General features: G+C 48.2%; 7 protein-coding genes across 7 annotated transcripts; 5 read left to right on the top strand and 2 right to left on the bottom strand.

The window, feature by feature from the left end:
- Positions 1-848: 848 nt before the first annotated feature.
- On the top strand, positions 849-1,458 carry BDV37DRAFT_283592 (uncharacterized protein; the record flags this gene model as incomplete). Its single annotated transcript, XM_032087326.1, has 4 exons — positions 849-1,004; positions 1,072-1,101; positions 1,176-1,250; positions 1,333-1,458. The coding sequence occupies 4 exons, from the start codon at positions 849-851 to the stop codon at positions 1,456-1,458; spliced, it is 387 nt and encodes a 128-aa protein (XP_031940850.1).
- Positions 1,459-3,219: 1,761 nt separating this feature from the next.
- On the top strand, positions 3,220-4,762 carry BDV37DRAFT_294353 (uncharacterized protein; the record flags this gene model as incomplete). Its single annotated transcript, XM_032089612.1, has 1 exon — positions 3,220-4,762. The coding sequence occupies one exon, from the start codon at positions 3,220-3,222 to the stop codon at positions 4,639-4,641; it is 1,422 nt and encodes a 473-aa protein (XP_031940851.1). The 3' UTR covers positions 4,642-4,762.
- Positions 4,763-7,235: 2,473 nt separating this feature from the next.
- Positions 7,236-8,888, top strand: BDV37DRAFT_249772 (beta-lactamase/transpeptidase-like protein). The gene is made up of 2 exons (XM_032082122.1): positions 7,236-7,379; positions 7,432-8,888. Exons 1-2 carry the CDS (start codon positions 7,263-7,265, stop codon positions 8,866-8,868), a joined length of 1,554 nt encoding a protein of 517 aa, XP_031940852.1. The 5' UTR covers positions 7,236-7,262; the 3' UTR covers positions 8,869-8,888.
- A 2,016-nt stretch (positions 8,889-10,904) lies between these two features.
- Positions 10,905-12,436, top strand: BDV37DRAFT_271978 (major facilitator superfamily domain-containing protein; the record flags this gene model as incomplete). The annotated part of the gene is made up of 5 exons (XM_032084797.1): positions 10,905-11,175; positions 11,237-11,442; positions 11,500-11,794; positions 11,844-11,946; positions 12,010-12,436. The coding sequence occupies 5 exons, from the start codon at positions 10,905-10,907 to the stop codon at positions 12,434-12,436; spliced, it is 1,302 nt and encodes a 433-aa protein (XP_031940853.1).
- A 2,857-nt stretch (positions 12,437-15,293) lies between these two features.
- On the bottom strand, positions 15,294-17,566 carry BDV37DRAFT_294356 (amino acid transporter; the record flags this gene model as incomplete). Its single annotated transcript, XM_032089613.1, has 9 exons — positions 17,165-17,566; positions 17,041-17,111; positions 16,875-16,988; positions 16,801-16,828; positions 16,692-16,746; positions 16,260-16,640; positions 16,172-16,195; positions 15,795-16,120; positions 15,294-15,737 (listed from the first exon to the last, which is right to left on the bottom strand). Exons 1-9 carry the CDS (start codon positions 17,333-17,335, stop codon positions 15,294-15,296), a joined length of 1,614 nt encoding a protein of 537 aa, XP_031940854.1. The 5' UTR covers positions 17,336-17,566.
- Positions 17,567-18,269: 703 nt separating this feature from the next.
- BDV37DRAFT_271980 (uncharacterized protein) lies at positions 18,270-19,661 on the top strand (the record flags this gene model as incomplete). Its single annotated transcript, XM_032084799.1, has 5 exons — positions 18,270-18,458; positions 18,519-18,623; positions 18,686-18,913; positions 18,965-19,107; positions 19,154-19,661. 5 exons carry the CDS (start codon positions 18,270-18,272, stop codon positions 19,659-19,661), a joined length of 1,173 nt encoding a protein of 390 aa, XP_031940855.1.
- A 1,552-nt stretch (positions 19,662-21,213) lies between these two features.
- Positions 21,214-23,784, bottom strand: BDV37DRAFT_131919 (phosphatidylinositol-3-phosphate-binding protein BEM1). The gene is made up of 4 exons (XM_032078723.1): positions 23,618-23,784; positions 23,351-23,455; positions 22,319-23,101; positions 21,214-22,244 (listed from the first exon to the last, which is right to left on the bottom strand). The coding sequence occupies exons 1-4, from the start codon at positions 23,621-23,623 to the stop codon at positions 21,333-21,335; spliced, it is 1,806 nt and encodes a 601-aa protein (XP_031940856.1). The 5' UTR covers positions 23,624-23,784; the 3' UTR covers positions 21,214-21,332.
- Positions 23,785-25,136: the final 1,352 nt, after the last annotated feature.

Raw genomic sequence — 25,136 nt, forward strand, 5'->3', positions numbered from 1 at the left:
AAAAAAAAAAAAAAAAAAAAAAAAAAAAAAAAAAAAAAAAAAAAAAAAAAAAAAAAAAAAAAAAAAAAAAAAACAAATACTATAGGTAAGATGAAAAGTACATGAGATTTAGTAATAGGTTTGCACGATCCAGGCCGCAGACCCACACCGAACCCAGCCGTAGTTCGGGTTCTGCACCATCGCGCACGAGTTGAGGTGTAGGGAGGGTACAGGAGTACCTCACCCACTGATCGTCGTCAGTAGGCTGGCAATAGTGTCATCTATGTCTTTACGCCCAAAATTGGTTCTCCATACACCGCCAAAGCTAACCCAGTTGTTTTTACGCCACGAATGCTTGGCCGGTAAACGAGAGCTGTACATCGGCTTCGGCTGCTCAAATTCCTCTATGTACTAATTCCCTGGTGAGCTTTTGAGGTCCATCTAATGTCGATCAGCTGAGCGGAATGACAGCGTGTTGACAGCTGAACCATGTATGTATGTGTGGATGCGCTATTGAACCTTCTTGATTGAAACCCGACAGCCTTGCCTAGCTGGCATCGATGCGGTTCTGTGAATCACGTCGTTCATAAGCTGCATGCATCTGTGCTCTTTTCTTCGAAGAAAATCAATTAAAGTTTCGGTCCGTATTAGTGGCGAGTCCTATTAGCTTCCGTAACCTAGCCTCCACAATTCCTATACGCCAATTCCTAGCCCCAATTTAAATTGAATCACTGTATGATTTACTCTCCCGACGTCTTTATATATGTCTTCAACTCGGGTCGAATGCCCCCCAATTAAGCTACTTGAATTTCACATCCTTCTTTCGCCAACGGTCCGAGCTACGCTTTGCGCAACAGTCAAGTATAACAATGCCCACTCTCTCTGGATACTATACTTCTTTGTCGGGGCGAACCCTAACCATCAATGACCGGGATGAGCTCGCGCTTCTCCCCAGAGGAAAAGAGCTAGATGATCAGACTAAGCTCCGTGCGGACGGAGAGTTCTGGCTGTGCCGTGACGATGGTGTAAGTAATCACACCTGCATCCTAGCTAGTCACTCCGGTACAGACTCTAAAAGATATGATTTGATAGAGGGTCGGCAAATTCGGCAATCCAACCAAAGTAAGTTTCTTTGTCCCTGGCACCCGATCGACACGAACATGACCCTTCTTGGACCCATATCTGAGACTCAACAGGCCATCTTACGTATCAACGGACAAGGTTATCACATCTGGGTGGAGCCCCGTGGCTTCAGCAATGGAATGACCGAGGTAAGCTATACGATCAAGATTCAGCCAACGTGTACGTCCCGCCCGATGTTTATATTTGCTAACCATGGGGCTTGCCCTACAGTATGGGCTGGTACCTATTCTACCGCAGCACGAATATAGCAACACATTCCTGGCGGTCAATGATCTCGACCAACTCGATATCGTCGGGCAATGGGGGGCTGAGGCAAAATTCCGCTGCTTTGAGTAGGGTAGTACACTTGGATCGTGAGCTTCCTCGCTCTTTGCTTCTGTAAGAAAGTCGGAACGCATTGCATAATATGAAATCTTAGAAGGATTGCTATTCTCTCTCAGCTGCAGCTAGCCAACTTGAACCGCCACGCTACTGACATCTTCCATCCCCCGTCTCATACAACGCTGGTATAGCATGATATATATCTCATGTAGTTCAGTAGATATGACCAATCTCATATATACAAAAGCATGCAATGGCATACGTGTAGCGAGATATATCAGATGTCATGCATGGCTTCAAGATGCACGTCATTCATGTTTTTCTTACCTAATTGGTATATACGCCAGGTAGAGGTGAATTAAAATCAGAAAGCCGAGTTCGTACATTTAAGAACAATCCAGATTTTATTCATTCCTCCCTACAGCTGGATTTCGTTTCCTGAACTGCTTTGTGTGTTTGCAAGGCAAATACCCGAAGTAAGAGATTGCTGGTGGTCCTCATCGGCCTGATCAGCACCACTCATAGTAATAGATCTGCATGGCCCCATACCAATTTCCTAATTAGACAAGTGTTGATGAGCTATCGAATACAAGTCACTGTCCGCAGATCACCGCTGGCACGCTGAGATCCACCTCGGGAACATCCGCTCTGCTTTTTCATCGAGCATGACCAATACGACTTTGCTTACAGTGGGCCGTGTGGAGACAAGATCGCCCACGGCAATCCCGTAGTCAGTAAAACTCGGTGAGCTCCATACTCCGATATTCGTACCACGATGAACCACGTCGATCTCCTGGAGAAAGTGCCGGAAAGTCCTAGGTACCCATCCGTCTGGCACTTGCACCTGTGTCTGCTGGGGCCATGCACGAGGTCAGCTGTGGAGCGGTAAATCGTTGTCACTCAGCAACGAATCAGTCCTTCTTCGCCGAGATTAGCATCCACCCAATCGTACACGTGCGAATGGATTCTCGAGGTATCCTCCTTGTCTCCTTGTGTTAAGACAAGGGTAAGGATAACAAGTTAAAGTTTTTATTTATTTACTTTTGCTTTTTCTTTTTCTTTTCTCTCTCTCTCTCTTCCCCCGCTGATGAATACAAAGGCACCTGGGTAGGTTGCTTTGTATGATTGGCGAGCTATGCTAAATGTACGCAATCGTGCAAAATGAAGCATGATAGACTACTGCCGACTCCATTCTTCTCGCTGTGGATCATAAATTATAGTGGGTCTAGACGAAGGGTTCGTGGCGTTCATGGCTGGCTGAATTGTTTCAATAAACTGCATCCCTTCGGCGATCCAGACCCCTAAACCCCTGCCTAGAAGTTTGGAGTGACGTGGCCCCGTCGTATCCTATGATCAGAGAGGGAGAACATGATTTCAAAGGAAGGTGCATTTGAAGCACCTCATTAGTACGAACCCTGTCGTATTAGGAAGACTACGAGCCAACCAGCCCAGACCCACAAGATCCCCGAGATCAGCACAGAAAACGAGGTCGGGAACATCCGCGCGATCAGCAACACATACTCAGATGGGCTGGCCGGCTCTTCGGCTCCGAGTTGTTAGTATTAAGTGGATATTATGTGGACATTATGTGGGTCTTCTGGCTCTAGACCGGAGATACTCATTCAGGTAGACTAGTGTAGTGACAATTGGATGTCTGTCTTGGGGCATCCACCTGGCTGATTTAAACACACTCCCAATGTGACTTTCTCTCACCACTGCCCAACACACATCGCTCATATTGGTGTTTCCTCAGTCATCAGTCGGTTTCAAACAAGCATGGGGTTCTTCCACAATGTCCTCTCCCTCCTTATGGGTGTATTTCCACAAACCATGGCACAGACTGCGCCTCCACAGATGGAAGGTCGCATCGATGTCTCCAAGTATAGCCCATTTGATATCATTACTCGCGATGTCTGCATCATCGGCGGCGGACCAGCAGGCACCCACGCTGCCATTCGCCTCCGTCAGCACAACAAAAGCGTGGTGGTTGTAGAGAAACAGGACCGCCTCGGAGGCCAGACAAACACCTACATCGATCCCGAGTCCGGTCGAGCCGTTGACTACGGCGTCACCTACTTCCAGAACCTGTCATCTGTCCGAGATATGTTCGAGCACTTTGAAATCCCTTTGACGAAAGCTGTGTTCGATTACAAGATGCACATGTTTGACTTCCGCACGGGAACGCCAGTCCAGGACTCCTCGAAGGCGGAAATGGCAGCCTTTACGGAGAAATATATGGCCCAGTTGGCCGAATATCCCTATCTGAAGACTGGGTTTGATCTACCGGATCCAGTGCCGGAGGATCTGCTTCTTACATTCGGAGAATTCGTGCGAAAGTATGACATGATGCCAGCGGTCGGCCAAATAGGCGGGTGGATCAACGCACTGGGCGATTGGCAAAATATGCCCACACTGTACATCATGAAGTACATGTGTGCTGACATCATGAACGGGGTAAAGACTGGATTCGTTCGCCCAGCCGATCATAATAACAGTGCCCTATACGATGCCGCCCGGAAAGAGCTAGGCGAAGATGCACTGTTGAATAGCAAAGTGGTGCAGATGAATCGAGACGACTCCAATGGTTGGGTCTACATGACAGTGCAGTCTGGCTCACAGACTAGGCTTATCCGCGCGAAAAAGATTATTGTCGCCTTCCCACCTCACCTGGATAACTTCGGAGGCTTCGATGTCAGCCCCAAGGAGAAGGAGCTTTTCTCTCAATTCCAACACATTTACTTCTATCCCGCATTGGTCCGCATCCAGGGCATTCCCGATAATGTCTGTTATATAAACCGAGGCGCGGATCACCCGTTCCTGCGTCCGCAGCTACCTGGCATACTGATGATGAGAACAAGCGACGTGCAGGGCTTATGTACAGTCCATTTCTCCAGTCGTTCTCCACTGTCGGAAGAACAGGTAAAAGCCGGCATCGTGAAAGGCATCTCTAGTATCAGAGAGACCCAAGGGATTGACGGCACTGACCTTGAGTTTGTCAGACTGGCAAACCACAGCCCCTACCAGATGACAGTCTCGGCCGACGCCATCGCGCATGGGTTTTACCAAGAGCTTAACGCATTGCAGGGTGAGCGGCACACCTATTATACTGGAGCCACTTTCGACTCGCACAACACACCACAGATATGGAATTTTACAGAGCAACTGCTGCAGGAGCAAATATTGAAGTCGCTGGAGTAAGTGGGGTTTCGGTGATAGCAACTATAGGTGTGACCTGTAGTTGTATGTTCTTCGAGCAAAGCGCGGTCTGCTAGGAATTCAATTTATCTCTAGGCCTGTTCCTACCGGTAGAATGTGTAATGAAAGCATAATGGACATTCGTTGAGACAGTGCCGTAGACGATGTAATCACCGAGTGTTTCCAGCATGTATACAGCTTTTTGTAGGACACCTCCAAGCTAAACGCGGCTGGATTCTGACTTTCTTATGCACTATCTAGAAAGGCCGGATTGAAAACATCATGATCAGAGGAATATATTCCCATATCCTCTCGAAGATCTGCTTGTTACGAGGGGCCTTGTAACGTTGAGAGCAGTGACTAGTATACACTCATCGTCAGGGCCAACATAAATTCTCCTCCTCAGTACGGACTGTGCCGTTCTTACACGATAAATTTCTTTCCAACGTCGAAGGTGCAATCTGCCTTTACGAATGACGCTTGACGAACAGCGTGCCGGCTGCATGGTGTTGCCGTCGGCCAGCGTAGCAAGGACATCTAACGAAAGTATACCGGTCACAGCAACAGGGTATGCCTTCGCCTCCAGTCCAGGGATAGTTGTATAAACATAAAAAAAAAAGTTTATATTCTCCAGTCATCGGGAGCTAAGGCCCGGGATCTATATCAGGCCTCCTCCACTGATTCCCCCTAGATTCAAGTTGGAAAACTAGTGGTGGTATCAGGTCAAAGGAATACCCGTTCCTATCACCGTTGACATTAGGCGATTGGTCTGTCCTCTACGCACAGATGCTGACATCGATGCTGCAACCAGCCTTATACTATCTCTTTCTTAGGAGGACCTGGTTCCTGCCAGGAATCGCAGATTGCATTCAACTGCCCTACCGTTGTAAAGGATAAATTATGTCCGCTCCCACTTCATATTTAGACCCTGTCCACGCTCAGTAGGATGATTTTAGATACCAGTGCATCGAAATGATCCAGTACGTAGTATGTTTCTCCCATTATATCGACCAAGGACGTTTTCAATAGCTTCTTTTCAAAGATTATATATATCTAAGCAGGCTTGACTCACCCTGGCCGAAGCACTAAATTGGCAAACATTAAAAGGAATAAAAGCATGACGCAACTCCCCACCAGAACACCATCAAGCAAACCCCTTCCAAAAAGACTTTTCCATCCACGAGACCTTCATTTTAGTACACCTGAATGCCAATCCTTACCCCACAAACGGGAGTAACATGGCAGAAAACCCAATCCGAAAAACGGTACCCCGCCGCCGAAAAATTCTCTCGATACCCGTACGCTAGACCTATTCGGGCCATCATAGGCTACGCTTGGTCGGGCCGGAGGGTCACAATTTAGCGGTTAGGTATAACTGACCCCATTAACCTAATCTAACCTGGCCAAATGCCACTCTAGATACATCTATATATATTAAGCCTAGTTCCTTCTTCAGCACAGGGTCTATATCATCCCGGTGTTTATACGAATTTAAGATCATATTTGTAGAACAGAAATATAACATTTACTCGACGTACAGTGATAGCCTAGGGACGCGTGGTTTCCGCCGCGGCTGCATAGATTTTATCCTAAATAATCTTATTAGATTCTCTATTAAATACCGCGATTAATAAGGGCAGGAGTCACTTAAGATTAAATTTATCAGAGTTAATACTGGAGCTTAATCTGGATAAATGATAAATCATTAAATAAATTTTTGTAAATGCCAACCATAGAGAGCAAAACGCGGGAAGCAGGAAGGGTCTATAATACTAGTATTAGGCAAATATAAAGGTTCTAAAAGACTAATTTATAGTTAGATATAGTTATTTATCTTTAAAGAATAAGTACTATCATAATCAAGCTCGTGTATAGATTAAATAGAACAAAGAAGACCCAAACTTCTGTAAATTAATATAAACTCGTCGCGGAATGCATTTAATCCGTTGCCTATAGACCTAGATTTAATGATTTCCCTCTTAGATAGCAGAGCCATTCTGAATCTAGAGAGAGAAAAAATGAGGTATATTTTAGAAGTGTTCCTATGTTTACAGTAAATTCATTGAAAAGAGTAAAGAGCGAGGTTTAAAGGGTCTCTAGAATAGGAGAAAATGCATATCAATAAGATATATATATGGAAGTATCAAGTCTTCTATATATAATGCACCGCTCGGAGCTTTGATTACTTTATAAATAACCTTGGCGTCGGTCTCATATTTGTCCGCGAACACTAAAATACGGACATCGAAAGACACATATATTAACAGAAGTTCATCAGCTAATAACCAATATAAGCCTAGTAAAATTGAAAATGAAATACTAGCGGCAGTCTCAGGCAAATTGGCCCGGGCGAACCTCTGATTCAAGTACGAGGTATTTGGTCGAAGACGTAATATCTCAAGTCTCAGGCAACGTGAGGTCCCAGAATGGTGTATACAAAGTGTCCTTTTGAAGGATACCTTGTATCTGAGAATGTTATATTCAAGCAATGGAACGGAGATATTTAACTTCCGGTGAATCCCATTCCACACTAGCAAGGATTATTCGCTGTAGGGTAATCTTCCTAAGGCTGAACCCCGCCTTCACCCGGAGAGAAGCATAATCCTTTCGGAACCTGATTCGCAATGATGCACTCCCCTCTGACCCCCGAATTCGACGCGCTGGTTCATGTCCTCTTAAAAAAATGGCACGTCCCTGGCATGTCCGTCGCAGTCATTGACGGATCCAGGACTTTCTCTAAAGTAAATGTCCCTTACCAACTGCTACTAAACATTTGTCTTAACTTGTCTGCAGGGATATGGAATCGCCGAGTATCCTGACACCAAAACAACCCCTGATACCCTATTTTACATGGCCAGTACAACCAAGGCGTTCACCGCAGCGGCCATGTCCCTGGTTATCAATGACAGCAATAACCACTACGGAGAGAATAACACTAGAATGGCCACGACAGCAGGCCAGATCCACTGGAGGACACCCCTAGCATCTATTATCCGCGATGACTTTGTCCTCGAGGACGAGTACACCACAGCACAGATCACCATCGAAGACGCTCTTTCCCACCGCTCAGGCATACCCGATCATATCCGCCACTACGGCGGAACGGGAGCATCGCCCGGTAGCATCAAAGACGCAGTCCGCATCTTGCGATATCTCCCAGCTACAGCCGAGCTGCGCACAAAATACATATATAACAATCTCATGTATACGGCAGTCTCCCATGCTATCGAGACCCTAACGGGGGAGAACCTCGGGACATTCCTGCTTCATCGCGTGTGGACCCCCCTCCACATGGCCAGCACTTACTGGACCCGTGATGATGCGCAGGCTGGCGACAATATCCTAGCACAGGGCTACACCTGGAACGCGAACAAAAGCGAATATACCCCCGAACCATACCCCGACATCATCGGCGGATCTGGCGCTGGTGCCATGATTAGTAGTGTCGTCGACTATGCGCGGTGGATTCGATGTATGATGACATGTAGCGGGCCCCTGAGCAAAAATGCACATGCAGCGCTCATACAACCACGTACGATTATTGCTGAGGACCCGACGAATATGTTCCCCGGTACGCATTTATATGCACTTGGCTGGACACGGGATAGCTACCATGGTGAGGATATTATCTGGCACGATGGTAGTGTTGCTGGTTATGGATGCACAATGATGTATCTTCCACGACGGCAGTGGGGCTTGGTCATGGCAGGGAACACTACGCTGACGAGCAATATCGTGCAGGTAGTGCTATATATGCATCTACTGGATCAGGTGCTTGGAATCCCATCGCACGATCGGGTGGACTGGCAACAGCAGATTTCAGAGAGAATTGCTACATGGAGGGAGAAGCAGGCACATGCAAAGGACCTTTTATACCCTGGGTTGCCTGTCGTACAAATTCCGCCTACGCTCGGAGTGTGGGAGTATGCGGGCCTGTACAAGCATCCGGGGTATGGCAGGCTGGAGCTCAGGGTGGATATAGATGGTTTCGGCCTCGTTGCGGATCGACTGACGTGTGAGGTGCCGATTGTGATCTTAATGGAGCATGTAAGTGGGGAGTTCTGGTTGGCGTCGCTGAGGGAGAGAAACCAGGACCCTCGCGATAATGAAAGGGTGCGAGCGGAGTTTCGAATTGGTGTAAATGGCTTAGTGAGCGAGGTGGGAATAGACTTGGAGCCGGAAATGAGCGGCGAGAAGATTTGGTTTCAAAGAACAGATTTAGACATGTAGTCGCTTTAGTAACAACCGAGTGAACGCGAAAAGGTTTTACCTGACGCTAATAAGAAAGACGGTTCTTAGGATCTCTGAGTTGACCTGTGGCGTGCAAAAGGGGCTCGACTATAGCCCTAACATTGTATCTAAATCGCATATGCGGCAGTTTAAGTAACTGCTCTTATAACCCCTGCCGGAACCTGGTCAACTTGAGCAGCAATCTTGATATACCGTCTGATTAGGGCTCGAGGACAACTTCTGTATGCAGGATATGGAGGCCAGTTCCAAGCGCCTCTATAGAAAAGAAATTAGTTATTGGCAGACTAAGTACCTGAACAATGTCTAGGCTATCAGTTGAGGCGGTGATAGAGTATTTTGACAGTTAAATCGAAACCGCTGCCTTGTGTATAAGTCTATAGATAAAAAGTTAAATAATATTATTTTTTATATTATTTTAAATATTAATTATAATATTATAAATAAATAAAATTTATAATTTAATTAATTAATATAAAATTTGTCACAGAATTGATAACGATCATGCAAGGTGACTGTACAGTATACCCTGCCCCAGGTGCATGGACATCTCGGAGGCCGGACGGCGCCTTCGGTGTCTATATCAGTCACCTTTTCAATAACGAACAGTGGTCCCTCTCTGAGGATTCAGTACTCTATACAAGGAACTTTAGGGATCCTCAGCTATAAATTAGCAACGGAAGTAGTAGAGGGAGAAATCAAGAATCAGTCTCTGTCAATAGACTATTTACTGCTATTTTGCCTACGTATCCTTACCTAGTCGACAGGTCTTCTACCCTGACTAGTAGATAATCTTGACAGATATAGTTCTTTCTTCTAGAGACTAAGAATACATTATTAAAGAAATAGATCAGGTTTTCAAAAGTAATATTAGGAAATAGAATATCGAAATGCTGTATAAGGCGTAGAGAGAGATAGGCTTAAATGTATATATCGAACGGTTATCTAAAGGTCCAGTACCTGTCGAGAAAGATAGTTATGGGTCACATCTTGAGCAGGTGTAAAGCGGGATTCTGGTATGCTCATAATATTGAATATATATGTATAATGCTAGTAGACGTTTATAGACGTTGAATGATGATGACCTGACCATAATGAACATTGGAACGCTGGCATCGCCCGCGTAGGACCGAGGCTATCTTAAGATCTCCATGCGACAGTGCCGTTTGACGTCTTCCAGACAGCAGAGCAAGCAGGTTTTGGAGCCAGAACGATGTACTAGATACTAGGTGTGCGTCAATCGCCTGGTTCGTGGCTACAGCCGTTCAAGACTTGCTAAGTAAGGCGTTACGCATTCAGATGGGTTCTGGGGACCAGAATAGCGTTGGTTGTTTGCGAAGCAGCAAAAGCCCGGTCGCACGTGTAAATCGTCAAGTCTTCTGGTTGTGGCAAGGCAATACCTGCGTAATCAGATAGCTAATAAAATCTCGTTCGTCTCATAGTCCCAGACTATTTTAAGATCTCTAAGTCGCCATAGCGCCCCCTATTCTATTATTTGCTTAATAGTTCTAAAAAGCTTGGCCATAGTTATATATTGGTGCCGATAAGTTAAAAGCTTTCCAGCGATATATAAGGGCTGAATTATATTAATAAGATTATTTAAATATAGATTAATCAGCGAAATGCCGTATATCCTTCTTGCGTATTAAATAAAGAATATTAAATTCAAGTTTTGGGGTTCGAAGGTCGAATTAGGGCAAGGGACGAGAAACAAAACTAAAGCAAGTGGATTGGCAGTAGTAACTACTGGCTATTTATACCATTCAATGATCGGTAAGACCATTGAATGAGAGTAAAAAAAAAAGAAGAGAAAAAAAAAAGAGCGAGAGAACAAGAACAAAGAAAAGAAGGACCCAAATTCGACCAGGGTTCACTCCAACATGTGATCACCAACTATGGTATACACTCCAGCAGACTATGTGAATAGCATACATAAATATGTACCTGATAATGGTTTCCCCTTCCTTTCCTTTCCTTCAATTCTCTGTTGATCTTTTTATGCCCATATGGTGGACACAATGGCCTCTTCTCCCCATACACCAAGCGCGAAAACACTCGCAGATTCTTCTTTACCAGACCCAACCCCGGAAGTCCAACAACACGCGGAGGCTCCAAAAGCCGATCCCGAACGCAGCGCCAAAGCATGGAGGGCTGTCGCAGGTTCATCGGCAGCCCTTTTCGCCTCCTTTGGCTGGGTTAACTGTATTGGGGTCTTCCAAGCGGAGTACGAGACGAGCCAGTTGAAAGGCTACAGTAGTTCGACAATCTCGTGGATAACTTCAATGGAGTGTGTGTGCCACCTTCCAGTGTATATCTACCGGAAGCCTTCTGCAGTACTAACCACCAGAAGTTTTCCTAATGTTATTCCCCTCACCTATAGCGGGTAAGCTTTTTGACAACTACGGTCCACGGATTCCCATCGCGATCGGCACGCTGGTTCATTGCTTTGGTCTCATGATGGCTAGCCTGTCCCGGGAGTATTATCAGTTCATGCTAAGCCAGTCTGTTTGCTCGGGCCTCGGTTGCGCCATGATCTTCACCCCATCGATGAGCGCTGTAAGGACAGCTCCTTCCGAACAACTTTACTGATGCTGACCTACCGGCTGCTTGTAGCCCTATACGTGGTTCCGGAGAAGGCGTGCCATTGCCTCTGGGCTGACTGTTGCGGGCTCCTCCCTTGGTGGGGTCATTTTTCCACTAATGGTCCAACATCTTATCCCCCAAGTGGGTTTCGCCTGGACCATGAGAATCTGTGCTTTCCTTGTCTTAGCCATGATGATCTTCGCCAACCTCACGATCTCGTCGTCATTGGTGCATCATCCGCGGCCTTTCAAAACTAGTGATTATACTCGGCCCCTCCGCGAGCTGAACTTTTGTGTTCTGGCTGCAGCTTGCTTTTTCCTTTACTGTAAGTGCACGGGTACCACCGGATGGTTCGATGCACTAACGGGATGCAGGGGGCATGTTTGTCCCCTTTAATTACATCGCGGTGGTATCTATGCAGCACGGAATGTCTCCAAGCCTCGCACTAAGCCTCATACCAATCCTCAACGGCGCTAGGTAAGAGGGCCCCTTTTCTGTGGCATCGTTCGACTGTCGCTAGGCTAATTCCAGATTGTTTAGCTTCTTCGGTCGTACTGTGCCCAACTACATCGCTGACCGCGTGGGTGCATTCAACGTCATGATCGTCATGACCACCTTCACCGCCGCCCTCGTCCTAGCATTATGGCTCCCAGCACGTAGCAACGGGGCGATTTTGACCTTCACTGCTCTCTTCGGAATTGGGTCAGGGGGAGGGGTCGGGTTGGGTCCTGTCTTAATTGCTATTCTATCCCCAATAAGTGAGGTGGGGGTCCGCGTCGGCCTAACCCTTGCCATTGGCGCCATCGGTGGTCTTACCGGCCCTCCTATTGCGGGAGCCATTGCGGCGCAGGATGGGGACAGCTTCAGGTTTGCCTGCGTCTTTTCTGGGGTTAGCTATGTACTTTCTCTCTGCTTTGTGATTCTCCGTGTCAGGCGGGGCGGCTGGAGGGTTGCATCGAAGGTATGAACCACTCAAGAGTAAGTTATACCCAGGAATCATCGTCGATCGTTGCCTCCAATGGAGTCCTATATCCGTTCTCGTCTTACCCTAGTGGGGGTAGCAGCGGGAAGATCCCGGCCTATATGTGGAGTTAGTGGAAAGTCTGGCGAATAATCTTTTGCCTTGATAGGAAGAAGCGAGTCCAGAAGTTGGCAAATGCCACCAAATGTCGCTATTTAGGTCACGCACATGTGGTTACGGTTGACAAGGCATTCTATTTAGATCCATAAACATGAGTAGAGAACGACAATCTGTCGGATGGGCGGTGGCTCCAGGTGTCATTCTACTGTAAATATATCTTGTTTAGTAGAACACATGCAACCGTTTGATCTAAGCCATCGTAAACGGCTTGTCGATCTTTAGTTATATTGCCAGGGCTTGTCATTTGTCTTGGCTTGGATATAAACGGTATACGTAAGCAGACTGCCCCGTTATACGAGGTGAAAGAGCTGTCCGCTGAACGAACTTTAGTGGGTGCCCAGTAAGGACGGGTTGGATGGCATCTCGACGCTGTCGAAGTGATCGATCCAGAAGCCTGGATCCCATGGACGAATTTTCTTCTCGTATGCCCCATACTGTACTCGGCCGCCTGTATGATCCCTCGGGTGGTGATGCTTACTCTTTATCTTCGTGTCTTCACCGAGAAGGGATATCGGGTAGCCTGTTACATCTTAATGAGGTTGGTTATCGCCTTAGGAGTGGCTGACATTCTCACCGGTGCTCTTGAATGTATTCCAGTGGAATACCTCTGGGACAAGAGCATTCCGGGACACTGCATCGATCTACCTCTATTTTTTCGATGGGGAACTCTCCCAAATGGGATCATGGACTTCTTCATGCTCATACTTCCCCAGCCAGTTATCTGGAAACTTCAGGTCAACGTGCAAGTTAAGATAGGGTTGGCTGTGACAATCCTGACCGGAAGCGTGTATGAGTCTCATCCACCCACTTTCGTATATTATTGTCGTGGCTATAGCAAGCTCACCTTGTCTAGAGGTATGATTACATCCATCATACAATGCGTCGCAATTTTCCAGCATGATCCCCTTGAGGACGGTACCTGGGCATCGGTCACCTTTGTCAACTGGAGTATTATTGAATCTGGTGTTTACTTGCTTGCTGCCTGTTTACCGTGTTATCGGCCATTGATAAAGGCACTATGCCAAAGAAGATCGCGCGGATCTCCTGACTACTCCGCGAATACATATCTCGATATCTCTGAATGGAAAGCCTTGGAAGGTTGGAAATCCGGCTCTGGAAGGACGATCGATCATATACACGAGCTGGAAATGCACAACTATCCCCAGACTAGAGCTCGTTCTATGTGACAGCTTCGCATGGTAATGTGTTGCTAAAGCAGCGAAAGCTTCGGGTCTTAACTGGAGCATCGCAAACTTGCCAATATCGTCTCCTAATCTATATCAACCCGATCTCACAACGCCAAATCAACACAACGAACCTTCTTGAAGTTACAATGCTCGCCCGCACGCCGCAGCGTGATTAAAATCATCGCTTATATAGAGACCACTGGACCACAATCAGCCAAATTGATCCTCTGCGATGTTTTTCCTTTCTCTATAATCCTAGTGTACTCTACCTTCAACCGTAAAAGGGTCAGTCAGGCTGGAACCGTGCTCAGGACATAAGGTCAAAATAATTAGTGTTTTATTCCACTACTCTCAGGACTTTAATGCTTCCCACTAGCCTTTTTGTCTTCGGCTTTGAGCTATGTTCCTCCGGCTCCAGCTTTGCACCCCTTCTATTGCTGCACTCGTCCTCAATCTCTACATTCTTGTACATACTTTACAGACAGAGTCGATTAGGCACCTTCTTCAAAGTCTGTCTCATGGGCAATATTTTGAACGGTAGAGGTTGTGAATATATCAAGCAATGAAAGCCCTGTCCCACAGGTCTGATCCTAAATGCTTCCTACAGTCATTGTAACGAACCACCTCTGCTGTCACTCCTGCATTTACACAAGAAGTACAGATTAGTGCCCTCATAAACGTTGAGTTGTATGACACGGTGTGCCCTAGATACCACTGAAATCACTTTCATGATTACCTTGCATCAGACCATATCACGCCCCGGAAACGTTGCATCGTATAGACCTCGTCATCAGCACTGCCTTCTCATAGCATATCGAAGTATATCCGCGAAGCACTTTGATACAAAAGTCTCCATGAGTTGGCTTTCACTGTCTGTCACAACCTGCTGATGACTGGGTTTTAAGACGGCCTGCCAGATGGTGAGGATTTCTCGTTCCTACAAGTCAGGACTACTCGCTATGCCGGGTGTGTCCTGGGTCTGGCTCCCATATTACTAAGACTGAGACTCGTAGTATGCTCTTGGGCTATGAGGAGCTCTAGACACTAAAGAGAAAAGACAATTGATCACTCCCATCCTTCGCTTTTAAATATCATATATGATAATCATCGTGTCTCTTGGTTGCTAGGCCCTGTTGAAAAGTGAGGATTAATATCTGATTCCTGGTATGATAAATGTACAATCCAAACAGGTATTTCAGTTCACGTTGAACCAAAGCCGCTATATACAGTTAGACATGTTGCAACTGCTCTCTCTTGGGTATCAGGGTGGCATAACCCTAGTCAAAATGAGATCTTACAAGAGCATCAAAGATCTAACCACATTATATTATAATAATAAGACTCAAAAAAATAAGTCAAAAAGAAAGATAGAATGGAAAGAGATGTACACTATACATGCCACTAAGCCTTACTCGACAGCATCGATATCCGGTCCATACACATCTCATCATCACCATCAACCTTCCCCGGTTGTGAGACTGGCCCTCATTAATAGACTACTGGAACTTCCTTCCCTCCACCTTAACCACCGGTCCATCGTAGTGCTTCCTCGCATAGGCCCAGTACACAATCGTCGAGATGCCCATCAGCCCCACGAACAACACCGACGCCCAGTTGAAGTTCTCGGCATTGACATTGTACGCGTTGGGCCAGAAACTCCAGAAGAAAGACCAGCTGGCATACACCATGGCCAGGATATTAACGGGCAGACCAAAACGGCCCAGCGTCCATCGCGATGGTGGGAGCGGGGGATTCCGGGAAATGCGACGAGCAATGATACAGCCGATCGAGATGAGATAGGTCGCCATCAACGCGGTGGTCGATAGAGAGAGCATGGCATTGAAGGCGACGGTCGAGCCGATGTTGATGAGAGACATTGCCATTGAGAAGAGACAGGTGACAATGATAGAGTTGACCGGGATATGTAGTCGTGGGTTGACCTGCAGAATGCTACGTGTGAGTTATAACAACCAGACTAAAGCTGGTACGAAACCTACCTCTCCTAGCCAGTTTGCAAAGGGCAGGCCGTTATCGCGCGCAAAGGCAAAGGTCTGACGTGAAGCCGATGCCAGAGAGCTAATCGTGATCATAACAATCAAGATAAGGACAATCACAACGAGTATGGTAGCACCGGCAGTGTTATCAACTGCCTGGCGGAAGACATGGATAAATGGGAAACCCGTGGGAGAGTCGAGGGCACTTTGCACGTCGGGCATGCAGAACAAGTATGTGAGGAGCAGGCCAAACGCGAAAGGAATATTCAGGAGGAACGCCCAGATCATCGACTTTGGAACGATGACGCTGGCATTTTCAATCTCTTCCGCTACCGGAATGTCAGTAAGAAGCTCTGTATGACGTGTCAGTCATCACTTACACATGTGTGCGACAGAGTCAGACCCTAGAAAAGTAGAGTGTAAGGATTAGCTACCCAAGTTGTCTAAAATTTGAGCATGGAATCTCACCCAGCACGACAAACATGCAAGATACCTGGCCGACCATGACCGTCCATGAGAGAGATGGCCATCCGGACCCATAATCTGTAAACCCAGTGAAGACATCTTCTGCCTTTGCCTTGGGGGCGAGTACGAGCAGGGTCACGATCACTGGAATAAAGGCAAAGAAATGACATGTAACGAAGATCCCTTCCGCCAATGGCAGATGCTTCGCGCCGAAGATATTGAACAATGACATGCCGATTGCTGCAGCAAAGACGAGCAACGTTCCCTGCCAGCGTGCTGGCAAGTACGTGTCGTCATTCAGTGAGATGAGGCCTTGCACTATCGTTCCAGCCAGGTAAGCATCAAGGGCGACGATGCTCTGCCAGGATATCGTTGAGAGCCATCCTATTATACTCAGTCCTGAACGTAGTTGAGGATCATTTGCAATGGACTTACCAGAGGCATAACTGAGGAATTTCTGGTAGGCCCGAGGAGCGAATTCGGAAACCCACTGGCAGAGATGTCAGCAGCGCCGAGTGAGTTACTTTCGCTATATGCCACTTACATGGTACTGTCCGCCCGCAGTGGGTGCCCTAGTCACAGTCAGACCATAGTCACAAAAGCCGTACCCATGCTTACATGGAAGACATCTCCGCCATGGAGAGCACGATGAAGAACTGCCCGCAGTATGCCCATACTAAGGACCAAAACAGAGCCGGTCGTCCGCCGGCTATCAGACCAGGGGTGTTGGAGCTGGCTTTGCATTAGCCTGGTGCTAAACACGCGTGTAATATGGGGGGTGTACGTCAATAGGATCTCCCATGTACCCATGACACAAGTCGTGAAACCGATGGTGCTGGCCATGCGGAAGTTCCTCTACATGCTCAGTCAGTCCTGCCGGAAAGCCACACATCCCGAGGTAGACACACCCGTAACTCCTGCTTCTTGCCCATGCGCTGCATATCCCGCTGGTCGTTCACGGTGAAGCCTGCCTTGACATCGTCGGACAAGTCGGGGTCAAGCGGGCCATTTCTCTCTTCTACATGTGGAGAACGGACCGAACCGACCTCCTTCAATTCCAGTTGTCCACTGGATAGCATGTCGATGAGATAGATATAGAGCACCTACAGCAAAGGCAAGAGAAAGGGGGGAGTTGGTAGAGAGAGAGGAGGGTATTGTTGAGTTTTGCTTTTTTCCACATTCTTCTCTGACAGTTCTGAGTTCAAATCAGAATGGGGCTAGTTACATGTACGTAAATGGCGCCAGAAACTACAAATAACGAGGATGGGTTTGGACAGGGGCTATAGTGGACCTTTTTCTGTCAAAGTTGCGCCAAAACGGTTTGAACAGTCTAGGCCGGCGAGTTAGGGCACGAAGGGGGTCCGTACCCGTATAACGTTGCATTTAACTACTAATGAATATAGGATCGCCCCGCCACGAATGGGATCTGCCGTGCAAAATCTTCCGAGCCAAGATCTTAGTGACAAATGTGTAACTCCCGTCAAGGCAAAGTCGACTTTCTGGCATGGGGGCGAATATGTACGTTGTCTCTGGGCGCACTCCTGTTGTTACGACTCCGTGTCGGCTGGTGAATATTAACAAATGACGAAGAGGCAAGAGGGAGCGTAGATTGTAGGGAACCGGCATTGAAATGATAGCAATGTAGTGCATATTAAGGTAACATCCACAGACTAGGCTCATGCGACTACTGCCAACGGGGCTGGCAGCGTTAGAAGGAATGCAGCTATTCCTATGCAGATGCAGGGATTTATTCCTTCGGTGAGTATCAATCAGCAGAGTTACATCGAAAAGGATCCTCCTTCACGTTAACACAACCCGATGCCGGAGGACCGCACCAGAGAAACTTCACTAGTATAGTATAGTTCGCTTTTCCCATATGGAACGTTGAATAATGTCCCCTGGCTCAGAAGAGGTGGCTTTCTGGGAAGTAGATAATGCTTTCGTCTGGCTTTCCACGTCTTCATTGCAGGATTGATCTTCTGATTGATTCGACTCCGGGAATGTGCGTTCCTGATGTCGTCCAGCAACGCTGATGGAGACTCCTACGTCCAGGTGACACCAGACGACCATAGCGCCTTCATCATTATTGCGGCTCTGATTGGCCTGAGCTGGTCAATTCTCATCATTGGCATCCGGGTGTATCTCCGCGTGAAGCTGAATCCCCCCTTTGGCTTGGACGATGTAGCCGCCCTATTCGGGACGGTAAGCACCAGGTACTCTGTACGCCAGTCATTGTCAGAGCGCTAACGAGATGTTATTCAGATTATCGGGACCGTGCAAACAGCCGTGATCCTCCAAGCAGTACGAGATGGGATCGGCAAGAAAGAAGCTTTGCTCACTGATGATCAAATCGAATCGGGACTAAAGGTAAGCAGGCCCAGTCTTTGTGGGCCAAGTTACTGTGATAACTGACTTGGGCGATATTCTAGGGCATCTATATCGCCTGGCTCCTGTATCCCATCGTCGTCTGTTCGTCGAAGATCTCGATCTCCCTTCTCATCGCGCGTCTCACCAGAACGAAACTCCACCTCAAAGCGAGCCACCTTCTGACCGGATTCATCCTGCTCTGGGGAGTCATCTCGCTGTTCCTAATTGCCTTCCAGTGCAAGCTCCCCATGCCATGGAACGTCCGGGCAGTGGATCATTGTGGCAGCATGGTATGATAGTCGTCTTCCCCGAACAAGGGCCATATCTAACAAGGCTATCAGTTTGTCCAATGGACGGCAGTCGAGGCGGGAAACATGTTTATTGAGCTTCTGCTTCCATGCCTTGTCATCCTAATGGTGTGGGATCTGCGGGTAGCCTCAGCGACCAAAATAACCGTGGTCATGGCCTTTTCTCTGCAGCTGCTGTACGTATCCACGGTCAATATGCTGTGCCCGCTGACGTTCCTCAAGAACAGCGATTCCCATCATTGTGCGCCTCGTATTTCTCCAGCAAAGCACGACAAAAGACAACGCCGCCGACGCGACGTTCGCAATCACCGACACCGTCCTGTTTACCGAAGTGGCCATGCACTTTTCGCTGATGTCGGCCACTTTTCCGTGCCTTCGCAAGTTCCTCCAGGTCTTCGACTTGAACATGGGTGCCACCACGCACATGGACTGTGAGCCGGGCGGCACCTACTACAGTCGCTCTCGCTCCGCCGGGAGCTATGCGCTGCAGTCGATGGAGCGAGGTTCGCGAGTGCGTAAGGAGGAGTTGCTCGGTGCAAAGTCTCGGTTGAACCCCAGAGGGCAATGTCAGACCGTCACAACGGTATCGGGGGGGTTGAGGGATGGGGGTGACAAGCAGAAGTCGCAACGCAACAGTGCGGTTGACGATGCTGAGATGAGGAGCATCGATAGCGATGGAAGTCAGAATGCCATCATTAGGCGAACGCAGTGGGAGGTTAAGGTGGAGTGAGTGGGCATCCTTTTATTAACTGTAGCGATTCAGTTGAGATCCAGGCTTGTGTATATGTAGACTGAGTGGAGTAGTTTAATAGTAACATAAATACCTTTCAAACTTAGTATACAGAGATAGAGCATAGAGATGCTGGATCACCTTCATTAGTATATTCTCAGTAAACGAAGATATGAGTTACTGAGAAAAGTCACAGTGATATGTTATCCTTTGGTACAATAAGATAAGACCCTGGCTCTTGGCCCACGAAGAAACATCCTTCGACAAGTTGTGACGATATCAAATTCCATCAAGCCATCACCTTCAGGTTAATGACCATTATAGCCAGGACAGTGAGAACACTGCGGTGAGAATAAGCTAGCTTATTGATTTTTACCAGGCACTTTGCGACCTTCGACGGTGGCCAGATTGAGATATATAAACCAACTAAATGGGTCCATCTGGAATATTTGCGGATATATAAAGACATGGTCTCTAAGGCCAGAGTATGCAGTTCGTGTGAAGATTGACCTGTTTCATCCCTGTATCAATGGCCAGATGCATGTCAGCAAAGACGAGAGTATTCGCCCCGTAACCCAAGTATCGTTGAAGATCACCACAGATTCCGGTCAAGTCAATTGAGTATAAAAAGAAAACACACGCCTCGCTGCAGTACGGGCCTTGCCTGGAAGATATATTCCTGCAAAGCGGATGACAGTATTTTTGGGGCATACTTGGTATTCCTGCCTTGCGTTTCTCTGCTTAGCTGCTCATAGCTCGTCAGCCTTGCTGCCTTTGCTGGTGACGAGCCTGGCACCATTCCCACCACACGAAGCATTGGTGCTCGTGCTTGCCGATGTGGATGAGAAGCCAAGATAGGATCTTGGTTCATCTTGTACGGCGATCGAGACCTGAGTAACGGAGGGATCTCGCGAAGGACAATTTGCCTCCGACCCGTCTGAATGTATATATCTGAAAACTGAATCATGGCCGTTCAAGAAGACAGGAATCCATCGAGAATCCATGTAAACCAGTGGCTCGACCACTTGAAACGCATTCTCTACGACGATATCGTTCGCGGGGAGGCGTCCGGCGACGGACAGTTGAGGTGGAATTGATGGCATGGGTGCTTCAGAACTTGCCATTACCCTGGTCAAAGGATCAGGCGTTGATCACTCACCGAAGAAAGCTACATACACGGAGCAAACTGAGCTTCCCCGAAGATTACCTTCACCCGAATGCCCATCAAGTGATGAGTCTACGTGGGTACATCAAAGAACAGAGTCAATAAGGAGGCAGAAGGCTATGCAGCCTGCAATGTGTATATGCAAAATAAAAAAAAAAGAAAAAATAGAAAACGTTATGTACATGGGATCGACTGTGCATCAAAAGGGTATGAGAAAATCACAATCAACCATGGCCCAAAAAACCAATGCAAGACAACAAATACGATAAAGAGATACATAATGGCATAAACATGTCGGACATCACATTCTTATCATCCATCAGCCTCCAGGGAATCGACAGATGGCTCATAAGAGAAAGAAACCATAACACCGTTGCACCGTGCCCACCAGGAACCTGGGGAGGTCGAAAAGAAGAAAACAGGCATGTCAATGCAGATAATCAACAAATCTATCGCAACATGCCCTCGGGAATCAAGTTTCTATGATAAATCCGGAAAGGAGCTCCTCAGACGAGCTCCACGAATAACGTCAGCTTGGAATTGCGTTGGATGGCCGTATCGAGATCGCTGTCGCTGACCAGGTCGACGTAGGCGCCCGACGGCTCGTCCTTGTATTGCACCGCGATTTCAGTGTTGATCTTCAGGCGATCCATGAGCTTCTCGCGCAGCTGCTGAAAGCTGATGTCGTTCGGGACTCGAATCGCGATGAGATCGCCCTGGAAGGACACCTTGACTTTCAAGGCGCCGCTGCTCGAGCTGGAGACCTGCGTCAGAGAGCTGGCCTGTCGGTTCATCGGCGGGGGCATGCCGTTGCTGTGCGAGATCGACGCCTGAGCCCGCTGGTGCGAGTTCCGGTCGGGCGGGGGGTGGACCTGAGCCTGCGAGGACTGGCGGGACGCGCTGCGGAGGTCCTCATGCGCCGAGTGGTGCGACCCCCCGGAGAACCGCACATCCTCGCCAAACGCGCTGGGGTCGATTTCGAAGTCTCCCGCGCGAGGAGCAAACAATTCGCGGACCAGCTGACAGCGGGAGATGTGGGGCGGCATGGCCAGCAGTTTCCGAATATACTCGTCCAAGTTCTGGCGGCGGCCGTTGGAGATCGCATCGGTAACGTGGGTGACCGGGCCGGGCATGAACGGTAAGGTCCGTGGCTTGCCTCGGTTCCCGGCCTCTTCTTCAAACTGCGTCAAGAGGGCGATCTGAAAGTCATAAAAGTCGTGGTAATACCGGGAGAGTTCCCAACAGCGACCGTCCTCCATCTTCGCCTCGATGATGTACCAGTATTTATCGTTGTCGAAGCAGTAGCGAGGAATGGACGCGGCGACCGGGGCCACCAGGGGCTGGTGGTAGCTTTGCACCGACTGGTGAGACATATGCTGTGCGAGCGAACCTTTGCTGGGATTGCGATGATGGTAGCCCTAACAGGACGACGGGTTAGCACGGCGATCCCCGGGATCCCGAACGGGGTGGCAGGGGAAGCGTTGCGACTCACATAAGAATTTCCGTTCTGGCTCAAATGGGCGGTGCTCTGATGGCTCATGGACATCTTTTCCATGCCGGCGGTCACCGAGTTCACATTGTTCGCCGCCGCTGCGGCGGAGTCGATCTTGCCCAGCGTGATGCTGCTATTTTTGTAGTCGGCGGTCATCTTCTTCCATTCCTCCACCTTGGGCACTCCAGCGCGTCGCACAGCGTCGAGGGGATCCGTCACCGCTTGACCCGACTGCATATCCCGCAGCTCAATGAACGAGACCGGGATGAGACCGGGGCCGCCCAGGCGACCGATGGGTTTGGCGACAAACCATTCCGGGTTGGACTGGGCGATGACGATGATGGCCTCGCCGGCTTTGGCGGCGAGCTCGTCCGGTCGCTCGGCCTGGAAGTCATACTGGACGACACCGTAGACCATGGGGCTCGAGCCCTTGCCTAGTGTTGACATTCTCAGGAAGGCGGGGGGAGGATTGTGTTTCGGCGAACCGTTGACGACGTCGGGACCAGGGAAGGCAGCTGGGGCTCGATCAGAGAAACCGGAGTCGTGGGATTCCTTCTTCTTATGTAGGTCCAGCGAACCGGCGCTATTTCTTTCGTTCTTGCCGATGATCTCAAAAAACGACACAGGCACCAACCCCCTAGCGGTAGGGATGAGGGGATTACACGCTTCGTACCAATCCAAGTCGTCCTCCCTGCTGATCACGTGAAAGAAGTCTCCCTTGCTGAAGGCCAATTCCTGGGTATTGCCGGGCTCTGGTTGATAATCGTAAAGAGCTTTGATAACCTGCGCGCCACCCAGGGGGGTGGTTGATCAATTAGTCGTCTTTTTTTTTTTTTTTTTTGGTTGCCAAGAAGGGGAACGATCCGACTAGTAAAAGCCGAGGGAAGGAGGAAGAGAGAGAGGAGAGAAGGGGGAAAACAACCAGAAAAAAGAAAGGCGGGACATGAACTGGGGAAAGGAAATGGATGGTAAGAAAGCGAAATGGCAACTAAACATGACGATACCGAAAGGTAAAACATGCGAGATACACACCTTTTTCGGGGGCAGGATCGCGATCGCTGACTTGGGCGTAATCGACAGATGGTGGTGGTGGTGGGGTTTGGGGTCCTTTTCCCCTTTGAGGGAGCGTCGGATGGCCTAACGAATGAATCGATTAATTAATTCTGGGGAGTCCAAGTGAGCGACCACAAAATTGGGGATGCTGGTCACAAGCGATAATCGAGATAAACGAGGGGCGGGAAAAGACGAAGCGCGAGGAACTTGAAACAAGAAGGGGGAATGTGAGATCCATCCACATACCTTCATGGCTGCCAGGCGGACCAACTAGTAAATCCGATGTAGGAACAACGTCACGTCAAAGTTTCCCAGTCCAAAAAGAAGATCGAGGTAAAGTACGGAGGACAATGTAATCAACTCCCCAAAATCCAAAATACGATAAAAATACAATCGTCCTCAAGGTCGGGTGTAGGTTTGCGGGCTGCAGAAGAGACGAAGATATCCCACGGATCTGCCTGCTATAAAACCCAATCTGCGCCACCAACAAGGAAAAACGAGAGACGATGGCGACAGACGGTCGAATACAAAGAAAAGGAATGTATGGGGGAGTCGGGGGGAGGGACTCGAATGAATGAATGGAGAGAGTGAGTCGGAGATCGAGAGGGGAATGCGAATAATAAAAAAGAAAGACCAAGCGATGGAGAGTATCAGTGAGAGTGAGAGTGAGAGAGGCGCATGTACTGTATGTATGGATGGATGGTGTGGATGTATGAATGTATGTATGCCAATCGTAGGGTCTCCGTCCCGTTCTATTTGGAGACTTCCTCACTCGACACTGTCTTGTCTCTGTCTCGCGCTCTCTTCGCCCGTTTGTCAGATCTTACAACCACCGCTGGGTGAACCAGTCTGAATGGACGTTCTGGATTGCGATCACTCCAAAAAAGCAGCGAGGGCCCGCTTTGTGTCGCCCGCCCCTGATATTACGGAGGAGGAATAATCTGGATGGGGCGAGTAACAATGAAGGATGGAGCTGACAATCCACGCGTGACAGCTGGGTTTGTTCCTCGAAGGCCCCAGACTGGAACCACTTTCTTTTGTGATCTTTTTTTTTTTTTTTCCTTTTCCGTGTGGTTAATGCGCAGTGGTTCTTTTTGATTGTTATTCTTGGAATCCGGTGTTTCTGTGCATAACCCGAGGGAAAGGCACCTGGTGGCTGTGAATCGATTTCCAGGTGGATTTCGGGGGGGAAGAAGAAATGGGACCGTGGGGTTCTTGTCCTGTCCTGTTCTGTTCTGTATGCTGTTTGAAAATTTCGTGGGTTCGTAGTGGCGGGAATTTTCGAATCCCTCCGGCTGGGTTGATAATATGGATCCTCTTCTGCAAGATGTATGTATGTAGTCTGTAGTCTGTACGTATGTATAAATCGCAGGCAGGAAAGGGAGAAGCAGGGAGGTAGCGCTGGGAACTCCCAAAATAAGAGTCAAGCTAACAATTCAAAATCGAGGAATAGGAAAAAGAAAAAAGTCTGCCACTGTTAACACATCTGCAACATCCCAAGCACATTGGATTGATTGGTGGTACGGTACCAGAAACGGTACGGAAGTCCTGTACAGTGTATCCATCGACTTCCGTCGGGTACAGTCAGTGTGGTTGGGTGGAGACGTGGGATCCGTTTGGAAAAACTTACTGTACCGTATCGAAGAACAACTTTTTTTTTCTTCCTTCCAGAAGGAAATCCATGAACTTTAAAAACTGGAAATCTTGGTTTCTGGGAATAAACACAAAAAAAAAAAAAAAAAAAAAAAAAAAGAAAAAAAAAAAA

Source organism: Aspergillus pseudonomiae (assembly GCF_009193645.1).
Source record: "Aspergillus pseudonomiae strain CBS 119388 unplaced genomic scaffold BDV37scaffold_38, whole genome shotgun sequence".
Lineage (NCBI taxonomy): Eukaryota > Fungi > Ascomycota > Eurotiomycetes > Eurotiales > Aspergillaceae > Aspergillus > Aspergillus pseudonomiae.

Coding starts and splice junctions, on each gene's coding strand:
- BDV37DRAFT_131919 (XM_032078723.1), bottom strand. Junction 23,102..23,350: donor CGATCCTGCCCCCGAAAAAG/GTGTGTATCTCG, acceptor GGTGGCGCGCAG/GTTATCAAAGCTCTTTACGA. Junction 22,245..22,318: donor GCCAGAACGGAAATTCTTAT/GTGAGTCGCAAC, acceptor TCGTCCTGTTAG/GGCTACCATCATCGCAATCC.
- BDV37DRAFT_249772 (XM_032082122.1), top strand. CDS start 7,263: ATGATGCACTCCCCTCTGACCCCCGAATTCGACGCGCTGGTTCATGTC. Junction 7,380..7,431: donor GATCCAGGACTTTCTCTAAA/GTAAATGTCCCT, acceptor ACTTGTCTGCAG/GGATATGGAATCGCCGAGTA.